Source organism: Pseudophryne corroboree, chromosome 6 (assembly GCF_028390025.1).
Source record: "Pseudophryne corroboree isolate aPseCor3 chromosome 6, aPseCor3.hap2, whole genome shotgun sequence".
Taxonomy (NCBI): domain Eukaryota; kingdom Metazoa; phylum Chordata; class Amphibia; order Anura; family Myobatrachidae; genus Pseudophryne; species Pseudophryne corroboree.
In genome coordinates, this window is record NC_086449.1 from 533,324,909 (window position 1) to 533,338,532 (window position 13,624).

The 13,624-nt window shown below is 46.5% G+C and overlaps 1 protein-coding gene across 5 annotated transcripts in view; it reads left to right on the plus strand.

Moving 5' to 3' along the window:
• The window catches only part of CEP83 (centrosomal protein 83), a 256,578-nt gene that overhangs the window by 19,817 nt on the left and 223,137 nt on the right, over positions 1-13,624 (plus strand). For all 5 annotated transcript variants that reach the window (XR_010179502.1, XM_063927615.1, XM_063927612.1 and 2 more), the window contains exons 2-3: positions 3,821-4,088; positions 5,521-5,671. Coding sequence is in view for 4 of the 5 variants with exons in the window: in XM_063927615.1 (XP_063783685.1) it covers positions 3,946-4,088; positions 5,521-5,671 (294 nt within the window). In the remaining variant the exon portion in view is untranslated. The remainder of the gene's footprint in view (positions 1-3,820; positions 4,089-5,520; positions 5,672-13,624) is intronic.

Consider the following 13,624-nt stretch of genomic DNA (forward strand, 5'->3'; position numbering starts at 1 on the left):
ATTCCGTATCTGGACGATCTGCTGATCAAGGCATTGTGCAGAGAGAAGTTGTGTTGTGAGAGCAATGCATCTTAACATCTGCTCAAGGAGCACGGTTGGATCCTGAACCTTCCAAAGTCTCATCTGGAGCCGACAAGGAGGCTGTCTTTCCTGGGGATGATCCTCGACACGGAGGTGCAGAGGGTGTTGCTACCGGTGGAGAAAGCGTTGGTGATTCAAACAATGGTCCGGGATGTCTTGAAGCCTGCCCGGGTATCGGTTCATCAGTGCATCCGCCTTCTGGGGAAGATGGTTGCCTCCTACGAGGCTCTGCAGTACGGAAGGTTTCATGCTCGACCCTTTTAGCTGGATCTCTTGGACCAGTGGTCGGGATCTCCCCTACATATGCACCAGAGGATACGTCTGTCACCAAAAGCCAGGATTTCACTCCTCTGGTGGCTTCAACTACCACACCTTCTGGAGGGCCGAAGGTTCGGAGTTCAGGACTGGATCCTTCTAACCACGGAGACAAGTCTAAGAGGTTGGGGAGCAGTTGCTCAGGGGGAAACCTTCCAAGGAAGGTAGTCAAGAATCCCTTCTCCCGATAAACATCCTGGAGCTAAGAGCCGTATACAACGGCCTTCTTCAAGCAGCACACCTTCTGCAGGGTCGAACGTGACCACAGTGGCCTACATAAACCGACAAGGCGGAACGAAGAGCAGGGCTGCAATGGCAGAGGTGACAAGAATCCTCATCTGGGCAGAAAGGCACGCTGTAGCAATGTCGGCAATATTCATTCTGGGAGTAGACAACTGGGAAGCGGACTTCCTCAGCAGACATGATCTCCATCCGAGAGAGTCGGGCCTCCACCCGGAGGTGTTCGAGGAGGTGACCGGTTGGTGGGCGTTCTTCACATAGACATGATGGCCTCCCGCCTCAACAAGAAGCTGCGGAGGTACTGTTCCAGGTCGAGAGACAGGCAGGCAGTGGCGGAGGACGCACTACTAACACCGTGGGTGTTCACGTCAGTGTATGTGTTCCCTCCACTTCCTCTAATTCCAAAAGTTCTACAACTTATAAAAAGAACAAAGGTTCTGGCAATCCTCATTGATCCGGACTGGCCAAGGAGGGCTTGGTACGTGGATCTGCTGGATCTACTGCTGGAAGATCCAAGGGCCCTACCTCTTCGAGAGGATCTTCTACTGCAGGGGCCGTTCGCTTTTCAAGACTTACAACGGCTACGTTTGACTGCATGGTAGTTGAGTGCCAGATCTTAGCTCGGAAGGGTATTCTGAGCGAGGTTATTCCTACCCTGATACAGGCTAGGAAGGGGGTAACGTCTAAACATTACCATTGATTTTGGAAAAAATGTGTCTTGGTGTGAATCCAAGAAATTTCCTGCGTTGGGTTTCAACTTGGATGTTTTCTCCTTTTCCTGCAAGCAGGTGTGGATAGGGGCCTGAGATTGGGCTCCATCAAGGTCCAGATCTTGGCTTTATCCATTTTCTTCCAAAAATAATTGGCTGTCCTCCCTGAGGTTCAGACCTTTTTGAAAGGGAGTTATGCACATCCAGCCTCTCTTTGTGGCGCCAACAGCACCCTGGGATCTTGATGTGGTGTTGCAGTTCCTGCAATCGCATTGGTTTGAGCCTCTGCAGGAGGCTGAAATAAAATTTCTCTCGTGGAAGGCGGTCACTTTGTTGGCCTTAGCCTAATTGGGGGCTTTGTCCTGTAAAAGTCCCTATCTGGACTTACATGAAGATAGGGCGAAACTCAGGACTCGTCCACAGTTCCTTCCTAAGGTTGTGTCAGCTTTTCATATCAACCAACCTATTGTGGTGCCAGTGGTAACTGACTCCTCAATTGCTACAAAGGCCTTTGGAAGTTGTGAGGGCTTTGAAGATTTATGTGAATAGGACGGCTCGTCATAGAAAAGGATTGCCGTGTCCAAAATCTGTTAAGGCCCACTCTACTCGTAAGGTAGGTTCTTCCTGGGCGGCTGCACCGGGTGTCTCGGCTATATAGCTTTGCCGAGCAGCTACTTAGTCTGGGTCGAACACGTTTGCTATGTTTTACAAGTTCGATACTTTGGCCTCTGATGACCACAAGTTTGGTCAAGCAGTTTTGCAGAAGCCTCTGCGCTCTCCCTCCCGTTCTGGGAGCTTTGGTACATCCCTATGGTACTAATATGGACCCCAGCATCCTCTAGGACAGGCTTTCCCAACCACGGTCCTCAAGGCACACTAACAGTGCATGTTTTAGTGATATCCAGGCTGCAGCACAGGTGACTTAATTAGTAGCTCACTTATTCTGATTTAACCATCTGTGCTGCAGCCTGGATATCACTAAAACCTGCACTGTTGGTGTGCCTTGAGGACTGTGGTTGGGAAAGCCTGCTCTAGGACGTAAGAGAAAATAGGATTTTGTTACCTACCGGTAAATCCTTTTTCTCGTAGTCCATAGAGGATGCTGGCCTCTCGCCCAACGCTTCGTTTTCCTGCTGTGGTTATTTAGTTCAGTACTGCCTTTTTTCTAGGTAAGTTCTGCGTTTTTTACTGTTTCAGTACTGTGTCAGCTGTTGCTGAGTTATTCCGGCATGTTGGCCGGATTTGCCTTGTGTGAGCTCGTATGAATCTCGCCACTATCTGTATATAATCCTTCTCTCGAAGTATGTCGTCTCCTTGGGCACCGTTTCTAGACTGTCTGGTAGGAGGGGCATAGAGGGAGGAGCCAGCCCACACTGTTAAACTCTTAAAGTGCCAATGGCTCCTGGTGGACCCATGTATACCCCATGGTACTAATATGGACCCCAGCATCCTCTACGGACTACGAGAAAAGGATTTACCGGTAGGTAACCAAAATCCTATTTTTAGCAGCTCTGCTAACACATAAGAACTATGGTGGCCAATCCCGGGATCGGCGGGATCCCGGGATTTAGGCCCAAAAATAGCCGGGATTCAATCCCGGGATTGGAAGCTCCATTCCCGGGGATTGAGGGATCAGCGTTGAGCGTCCACAGGACGCTCAAACGCTGCCCGGCTTCCTCCTTCCGGGTCCCCAACGCAGCGGGAGAGGTCACGCTGCGCTGTCAGCTGCTGGTGGGAGCCGCCAGCAGCGTTCTCAGGATGTTCCCCTCCCTCCCGCCCCCGGTATATGGTGAGTTATATGTGCGGGGCGGGGTGGGGCTAGGGGGTGGCCACCTAGGTAAAAGCCAATCCCGGGAATCCCGGGATTGGCCATTTTTTCAATCCCGATACCCGGGATTGGCTTCCCTAATAAGAACGCACACTTGCACAGTGAAAATACACACCCCCTGTAGGCGGCGACTATCTGTTCGCAGGACAGCAAAAAACGCAGCCCAGCGTTCAAATCTGAATTATCCCCCAAGTGACCTAATGATGCATGATATATCGTTAGGTCGTTTGTAGGATTGCACAGGGTGTAAGCACTATATAATTTGTTCTGGAGTTAAAGGGAAATCGGGACAACCATCGAGACGTTTGCACATCGTCTAGCGTGTACCCAGCTTTAGTAGCTTTTTTTTTTTTTTTTCCCCCTTTTGCTTGTAAATACGGAAATCTTTAGTAGTATAATATATCAATGTATGTAAAGTATACCAACCCTACTGACTGTATTGAACACTGAGTTGTAGTATGTTCATAGTTTATGGTAATGGGATAATTTCTGACTCTAAATTACTATGATTATAAGAAAGAACAGAAACTCTCCATTTTTGCTGACCCATCCTTTACAAAAAATAATTATCTATTTTAAGGTATATAAATGTAACCTCTTCCATAAATCTACTTGGTTTTTATATTTCCCCTCCTGCACCCTCTAGTTACCTGTGTAATATACTCCCTTGGGACATGATGTAAAAGAACAGAAAAAAAGCAAACCAACAACTGCTGCCTGTGTGCTGTTTATCCTTTTTACGTGGTTGCAAGTACTACTTTTTCTGTAAAGATGGAATCCTTTCCTGCAGCGCTGAGTGGACACGCCAGTGCTCCCACTTCGGAAACTGAGTTACATAAACTTTTAATGGAAGAAAAAATGAGAAGTGAAATGCATAAGATGAACTACCAAACTCTGAAAGAGCAACATACTAGGTACGTTTCATCGGCTTTATTCTATTGGAATTAAACTGTGTGCAATATGTGTGTGTGTGTGTGTGTGTGTGTGTGTGTGTGTGTGTGTGTATGTATGTATGTGTGTGTATGTATGTGTATATGTATATATGTGTATATGTATGTTATATATACAGGTTGAGTATCCCATATCCAAATATTCCGAATTACGGAATATTCCGAAATACGGACTTGTGAGAGTGAGATAGTGAAACCTTTGTTTTTTGATGGCTTAATGTACACAAACTTTAGTTATTAAAAATATTGTATTAAATGACCTTCAGGCTGTGTGTATAAGGTGTATATGAAACATAAATGAATTGTGTGAATGTAGATGCACTTTGTTTAATGCACAAAGTTATAAAAAATATTGGCTAAAATTACCTTCAGGCTGTGTGTATAAGGTGTATATGTAACATAAATGCATTCTGTGCTTAGATTTAGGTCCCATCACCATGATATCTCATTATGGTATGCAATTATTCCAAAATACGGAAAAATCCCATATCCAAAATACCTCTGGTCCCAAGCATTTTGGATAAGGGAGACTCAACCTGTGTATATATAATAAATATATATATATATATATATATATATATATATATATAAATTACAGTGTAATGTTATCCTACACTGCTTCTATTATGTTAATTGAGGCTTTGAGTTATGGGTTTTTTCCCCCCCAAGCATCAAAGACACTCATGTTAATAATATTTTTATTTCCTAATACACCCTTATGTGAGGTTTTATTTGCAAGTGTAGTGCTCCTGCACTAAAAAAAACACCTGACCTGCAAATGTCTAAAATGTAGTATGAGTGAAGGTTTACATTTTGAGAGCATGTAGGACATTTTCAGCTAATCGGTTTCTGCATAGTATTTCTGTGGGTTCCTGTCTATGGACAGACAGTTAAAGATAGACAGTCATTAGTTAGACACTATATGGTTGACAGCCAAAAGGCAGACTGGGTCAAAAGTCAGACACACAAAAAAAAAATTCTTTTGTTTTTCTGTGTTTTTTTTCTGTGTTTTTTTTTTTTACAACTTTTACCTCATTTTACTATCCACGTCACAAACTATTACCTTTTAGTAAAGTTGTGGCGAGCGAAGCGGAGCAAGACACCGAGCCCGAAGCATGGCAGGCAGAAGAATTTCACCAAACTTGGGTTAAAAAATTGTAAAAGCACAGAAAACTATTTTTTTTTCTGTCTGACTTATGACCCTGTCTGACTATTGACTGTCTATAAGCTATACTACACCCATTTCTGCATTTGGAAATTTTTTCAAATGAAATGTTTGATTAGCTGTTACAACCTACAACATGTCTGCAAATGTACTATCTAATTTTTTTTTTGGGAGGTGTGTAAGTTGCAAGTTTATATAACACGACATTGTGACTTCATGTTAATTTTGCAGGCTGCAGGCTGACTTCATAAAATCTCAAAATGAGAACAAACAACTGTCTGCTGAGAACCAGCGCTTCCAGGAAAATGTCCAACTCTCAATAGCTGAGCTGCGAGAAGAGCTCTTAGACAAAACCAAAACAGTGGAAGAACTGAAGCTACAAGTAAGGTCTTTTTTTTTTTTTTTTTTCTCCCCCCCCCCCCCCCTAACCCTGATGTCTCCCTTTTTATTAGTATTCCTTTTCATACAGCTTCTCCTGTGTGGTTTCCTTTTTCATTGTTCTTTCTTTTTAGCAATACCCACATGATTTGTAACTATGTTTATACAGCCACCTGCTACTACATAGGTCTTCTGAGACCACTTACTTTGTACTCAGTGTGGCTGTCATAGCAACAAACTCTGACTGAACACAAAGAGCAGGTATCTAGGTTTTTTACATTTTCTTTTCCTTTTATATTAAAAGCAGTATATTCCATGTATGATAAATATACTAATATAATTGAGAAGACACGTGTGTGTGTGTGTGTGTGTGTGTGTGTGTGTGTGTGTAATATATATTTCTCCCCGGTGTTTTTATTTATTTTTTGGACCACCCAACTTTTTTTGTTTTGTGTGTTGATTTATGTAAAATAAATGTATGTGTCTTACAAACGCTAGTCTTCTGCAGCGTCTCAGTTCCTATTTATTGCAGCCACACTGCAATGGAAGATTTCTTGGACAAAAGGCTAAAGCCAGGCATAATAAAGTTGAGCTCTTCTGAAGAGGAATGGTCTTGTTGATCTATAAAAATGGAGGGATACGCACTAGGAGAAAACATCTTAAAAAAACCAAAACAAAAACCCTATATATCTATGCACAATTTGCTGACTCGAGCAGGTTTAGTCAGTTCCCCACGCCTCTTTAGGTAACGTCTCTTCTGTTTTAGTAGCGGAATGAAATTTGTGCAGAATTTGAGCACTGGGCTGTACCTTCACTTCTTTGACTAATAGGTCCCCAGTCCAGATGAAGGACACAATATATATAAAGTTGGAAAACTTTTTAATAGAAATGCTGATCTATAAACTGAGGTTTTTTTTCAGCTGTAGCACACATTAGGCTTTGTGGTAGCCTGAGCTAAATAAACAGCACATTTTTAAAATATGTGCTCAGTATATGTGTCTGATGCTTGAGGAAGAAGTATTGTGCATTTAAAATAGTTACAGAGTGCATTCTTGGAAACAGGTCACCTGTTTGTTTGTTTTTGGCTCCGGGCCACAGTGTACACGGTCTACCCAGACTGGCAACAAGTAAACGGGGGATATATACTCTTGTTTCGCTAACATCCTAGTGAATACTGGGGAACAGTAGTTACACATGGGGTATAGATCGGGTCCATAGGAGCCTGGCACTTTAAGAAGTCAACTGTGTGTGCTGGCTCCTCCCCTCTATGCCCCTCCTGCAGACTCGGTCTAGAAAAATGTGCCCAAGGAGCCGGGTGCATTCCTCCTGAACTCCAGAGAGTTTTCTTCAGAAATTTTATTTAGTTTGTTATTTTCAGGTAGTACTGGTTGGCAACCGGTCTACCTGCATTATTGGAATTTAGGGGGGGGACAGGACCAACCTCCTGAGTGTTAATGGCTCCATAATCCCAGCTGACAGGACTTTAAGCTCCTGAGGCTCTGTTTCACATACCATACTGTGTGTACCCAGCCGGAAGTGTGCCCTAACAGATGCTGAAAAACATGACCGGTGCGGTGAGTGCTTACACAGAGGTCCTGGTTAGCGGGTCCCCGGGGTCATATGACGGCGGTCACGGACTGCAAGCTGCAGTTCCCGCCGCAGACCCAAACACTGGCGATTTATGAAAGTGGTGAAAACTTTTATTATTATTATTATTATTTTCTCTAACGTCCTAAGTGGATGCTGGGGACTCCGTAAGGACCATGGGGAATAGCGGCTCCGCAGGAGACTGGGCACAAAAGTAAAGCTTTAGAACTACCTGGTGTGCACTGGCTCCTCCCCCTATGACCCTCCTCCAAGCCTCAGTTAGATTTTTGTGCCCGAACGAGAAGGGTGCACACTAGGTGGCTCTCCTGAGCTGCTTAGTGAAAAGTTTAGTTTTAGGTTTTTTATTTTCAGTGAGACCTGCTGGCAACAGGCTCACTGCATCGAGGGACTAAGGGGAGAAGAAGCGAACTCACCTGCGTGCAGAGTGGATTGGGCTTCTTAGGCTACTGGACATTAGCTCCAGAGGGACGATCACAGGCCCAGCCATGGATGGGTCCCAGAGCCGCGCCGCCGGCCCCCTTACAGAGCCAGAAGACAGAAGAGGTCCGGAAAATCGTCGGCAGAAGACGTCCTGTCTTCAACAAGGTAGCGCACAGCACTGCAGCTGTGCGCCATTGCTCTCAGCACACTTCACACTCCGGTCACTGAGGGTGCAGGGCGCTGGGGGGGGGGGCGCCCTGAGACGCAATAAAAACACCTTGGATGGCAAAAAATGCATCACATATAGCTCCTGGGCTATATGGGTGCATTTAACCCCTGCCAGAATACATAGAAAAACGGGAGATAAGGCTGCCGATAAGGGGGCGGAGCCCATCTCCTCAGCACACTGGCGCCATTTTCCCTCACAGCTCCGTTGGAGGGAAGCTCCCTGGCTCTCCCCTGCAGTCACTACACTACAGAAAGGGTTAAAAAAGAGAGGGGGGGGGGCACTAATTACGCGCAGTATTAAAGATACAGCAGCTATAAGGGGAAAAACACTTATATAAGGTTATCCCTATATATATATAGCGCTCTGGTGTGTGCTGGCAAACTCTCCCTCTGTCTCCCCAAAGGGCTAGTGGGGTCCTGTCCTCTATCAGAGCATTCCCTGTGTGTGTGCTGTATGTCGGTACGTTTGTGTCGACATGTATGAGGAGAAAAATGATGTGGAGACGGAGCAGATTGCCTGTAATAGTGATGTCACCCCCTAGGGGGTCGACACCTGAGTGGATGAACTGTTGGAAGGAATTACGTGACAGTGTCAGCTCTGTATAAAAGACAGTGGTTGACATGAGACAGCCGGCTACTCAGCTTGTGCCTGTCCAGACGTCTCATAGGCCGTCAGGGGCTCTAAAGCGCCCGTTACCTCAGATGGCAGATATAGACGCCGACACGGATACTGACTCCAGTGTCGACGGTGAAGAGACAAATGTGACTTCCAGTAGGGCCACACGTTACATGATGGAGGCAATGAAAAATGTTTTACACATTTCTGATAATACGAGTACCACCAAAAAGGGGTATTATGTTCGGTGAGGAAAAACTACCTGTAGTTTTCCTGAATCTGAGAAATTAAATGAGGTGTGTGATGATGCGTGGGTTTCCCCCGATAACAACTGATAATTTCTAAAATGTTATTGGCATTATATCCTTTCCCACCAGAGGTTAGGGTGCGTTGGGAAACACCCCCTAGGGTGGATAAAGCGCTCACACGCTTGTAAGGGCTCTACCCTCTCCTGAGATGGCCGCCCTTAAGGATCCTGCTGATAGAAAGCAGGAGGGTATCCTAAAATGTATTTACACACATACTGGTGTTATACTGCGACCAGCAATCGCCTCAGCCTGGATGTGCAGTGCTGGGTTGGCGTGGTCGGATTCCCTGACTGAAAATATTGATACCCTAGATAGGGACAGTATATTTTTTCCTATAGAGCATTTAAAAGATGCATTTCTATATATGCGTGATGCACAGCGGAATATTTGCCGACTGGCATCAAGTCTAAGTGCGTTGTCCATTTCTACCAGTAGAGGGTTATGGACACGACAGTGGTCAGGTGATGCGGATTTCAAACGGCATTTGGAAGTATTGCCTTATTAAGGGGAGGAGTTATTTGGGGTCGGTCTTTCAGACCTGGTGGCCACGGCAACAGCTGGGAAATCCACGTTTGTACCCCAGGTCGCCTCTCAACATGAGAAGACGCCGTATTATCAGGCGCAGTCTTTTCGTGGACAAGCGGGCAAAAGGTTCCTCATTTCTGCCCCGTGACAGAGGGAGAGGAAAAAGGCTGCAGAAATCAGCCAGTTCCCAGGAACAGAAACCCTCTCCCGCCTCTGCCAAGCCCTCAGTATGACGCTGGAGCTTTACAAGCAGAATCAGGCACGGTGGGGGGCCCGTCTCAATGAATTTCAGCGCGCAGTGGGCTCACTCGCAAGTAGACCCCTGGATCCTTCAGGTGATATCTCAGGGGTACAAATTGGAATTCGAGACGTCTCCCCCTCGCCGTTTCCTAAAGTCGGCTTTACCGATGTCTCCTTCTGACAGGGAGACAGTTTTGGAAGCCATTCACAAGCTGTATTCCCAGCAGGTGATAATCAAGGTACCCCTCCTGCAACAGGGAACGGGGTATTATTCCACACTGTTGTGGTACCGAAGCCGGACGGCTCGGTGAGACCGATTCTAAATCTAAAATCTTTGAACACTTACATACAGAGTTTCAAATTCAAGATTGAGTCACTCAGAGCAGTGATTGCGAACCTGGAAGAAGAGGACTACATGATGTCTCGGGACATCAAGGATGCTTACCTTCATGTCCAAATTTACCCTTCTCACCAAGGGTACCTCAGGTTTATGGTACAGAACTGTCACTATCAGTTCAGACGCTGCCGTATGGATGGTCCACGGCACCCCGGGTCTTTACCAAGGTAATGGCCGAAATGATGATGATATTCCTTCGAAGGAAGGGAATTTTAGTTATCCCTTACTTGGACGATTCCCTGATAAGGGTAAGATCCAGGGAACAGTTGGAGGTCGGTGTAGCACTATCTCAGGTAGTGTTGCGGCAGCACGATTGGATTCTCAATATTCCAAAATCGCAGCTGGTTCCGACGACTCGTCTTCTGTTCCTAGGGATGATCCTGGACACAGTCCAGAAAAAGGTGTTTCTCCCGGAGGAGAAAGCCAGGGAGTTATCCGAGCTAGTCAGGAACCTCCTAAAACCGAGCCAAGTCTCAGTGCATCAATGCACAAGGGTTCTGGGTAAAATGGTGGCTTCCTACGAAGCAATCCCATTCGGCAGATTCCACGCAAGAACTTTCCAGTGGGACCTGCTGGACAAATGGTCCGGGTCGCATCTTCAGATGCATCAGCGGATAACCCTGTCACCAAGAACAAGGGTGTCCCTCCTGTGTTGGTTGCAGAGTGCTCATCTTCTAGAGGGCCGCAGATTCGGCATTCAGGACTGGGTCCTGGTGACCACGGATGCCAGCCTGCGAGGCTGGGGAGCAGTCACACAGGGAAGAAATTTCCAGGGCTTATGGTCAAGCCTGGAGACATCACTTCACATAAATATCCTGAAGCTAAGGGCCATTTACAATGCTCTAAGCTTAGCAAGACCTCTGCTTCAAGGTCAGCCGGTGTTGATCCAGTCGGACAACATCACGGCAGTCACCCACGTAAACAGACAGGGTGGCACAAGAAGCAGGAGGGCAATGGCAGAAGCTGCAAGGATTCTTCGCTGGGCGGAAAATCATGTGATAGCACTGTCAGCAATTCCGGGAGTGGACAACTGGGAAGCAGACTTCCTCAGCAGACACGACCTCCACCCGGGAGAGTGGGGACTTCACCCAGAAGTCTTCCACATGATTATAAACCGTTGGGAAAAACTCGACAGGTATTGCGCCAGGTCAAGGGACCCTCAGGCAATAGCTGTAGATGCTCTGGTAACACCGTGGGTGTACCAGTCAGTGTATGTGTTCCCTCATCTGCCTCTCATACCCAAGGTACTGAGATTGATAAGATGGAGAGGAGTAAGCACTATATTCGTGGCTCCGGATTGGCCAAGAAGGACTTGGTAACCGGAACTTCAAGAGATGCTCACGGAGGATCCGTGGCCTCTACCTCTAAGAAGGGACCTGCTCCAGCAAGGACCCTGTCTGTTCCAAGACTTACCGCGGCTGCGTTTGACGGCATGGCGGTTGAACGCCGGATCCTGAAGGAAAAAAGGCATTCCGGATGAAGTCATCCCTATCCTGATCAAAGCCAGGAAGGATGTAACCGCAAAACATTATCACCGCATTTGGCGAAAATATGTTGCGTGGTGCGAGGCCAGTAAGGCCCGACGGAGGAAATTCAACTGGGTCGATTCCTACATTTCCTGCAAACAGGAGTGTCTATGGGCCTGAAATTGGGATCCATTAAGGTTCAAATTTCGGCCCTGTCAATTTTCTTCCAAAAAGAACTAGCTTCAGTCCCTGAAGTTCAGACGTTGTAAAAGGGGTACTGCATATACAGCCTCCTTTTGTGCCTCCAGTGGCACCTTGGGATCTCAATGTAGTTTTTGGGTTCCAAAAGTCACATTGGTTTGAACCACTTAAATCTGTGGAGTTAAAATATCTCACATGGAAAGTGGTCATGCTGTTGGCCCTGGCCTGGGCCAGGCGCGTGTCAGAATTGGCGGCTTTATCCTGTAAAAGCCCTTATCTGATTTTCCATTCGGACAGGGCGGAATTGAGGACTCGTCCTCCGTTTCTCCCTAAGGTGGTTTCAGCGTTTCACCTGAACCAACCTATTGTGGTGCCTGCGGCTACTAGGGACTTGGAGGACTCCAAGTTGCTAGACGTTGTCAGGGCCCTGAAAATATGTTTCCAGGACGGCTGGAGTCAGAAAATCTGACTCGCTGTTTATCCTGTATGCACCCAACAAGCTGGGTGCTCCTGCTTCTAAGCAGACTATTGCTCGTTGGATTTGTAGTACAATTCAGCTTGCACATTCTGTGGCAGGCCTGCCACAGCCAAAAATCTGTAAATGCCCACTCCACAAGGAAGATGGGCTCATCTTGGGCGACTGCCCGAGGGGTCTCGGCTTTACAACTTTGCCGAGCAGCTACTTGGTCAGGAGCAAATACGTTTGTAAAATTCTACAAAATTGATACCCTGGCTGAGGAGGACCTGGAGTTCTCTCATTTGGTGCTGCAGAGTCATCCGCACTCTCCCGCCTGTTTGGGAGCTTTGGTATAATCCCCATGGTCCTTACGGAGTCCCCAGCATCCACTTAGGACGTTAGAGAAAATAAGAATTTACTTACCGATAATTCTATTTCTTGTAGTCCGTAGTGGATGCTGGGCGCCCATCCCAAGTGCGTATTGTCTGCAATACTGGTACATAGTTATTGTTACCAAAAAAAAAAATCAAAAAATCGGGTTATTGCTGTAGTGAGCCATCTTTTCTAGAGGCTCCTCTGTTATCATGCTGTTAACTGGGTTTAGATCACGAGTTGTACGGTGTGATTGGTGTGGCTGGTATGAGTCTTACCCGGGATTCAAAATCCTTCCTTATTGTGTACGCTCGTCCGGGCACAGTATCCTAACTGAGGCTTGGAGGAGGGTCATAGGGGGAGGAGCCAGTGCACACCAGGTAGTTCTAAAGCTTTACTTTTGTGCCCAGTCTCCTGCGGAGCCGCTATTCCCCATGGTCCTTACGGAGTCCCCAGCATCCACTACGGACTACGAGAAATAGAATTATCGGTAAGTAAATTCTTATTATTACACTGTTGGTATAAAACGTGTAGCCAGTATAAAAATAATTGTAGAGACGCGCACCATTGAAGGGGCAGGGCTTCCTGGAGAGTGGGACCAGCGGTAAAAAGGTGCCATTGTAGCTGCTGCTGACTGAAAGGCTGCATAACAGCTCCTGTAGTAGTAGTAGTAGTAGTAGTAGTAGTAGTAGTAGTAGTAGTAGTAGTAGTAGTACCACCACCAGTAGTACCAGTACCACCAGTAGTACCAGTACCACCAGTAGTACCAGTACCACCAGTAGTACCAGTACCACCAGTAGTACCAGTACCACCAGTAGTACCAGTACCACCAGTAGTACCAGTACCACCAGTAGTACCAGTACCACCAGTAGTACCAGTACCACCAGTAGTACCAGTACCAGCAGTAGTACCAGTACCAGCAGTAGTACCAGTACCAGCAGTAGTAGTAGTAGTAGCAGTAGTACCAGTACCAGCAGTAGTAGTAGTACCAGTAGTAGTAGTACCAGTACCAGCAGTAGTAGTAGTACCAGCAGTAGTAGTAGTACCAGTAGTAGTACCAGCAGTAGTAGTACTAGTACCAGTAGTAGTACCAGTACCAGTAGTAGTACCAGTACCAGT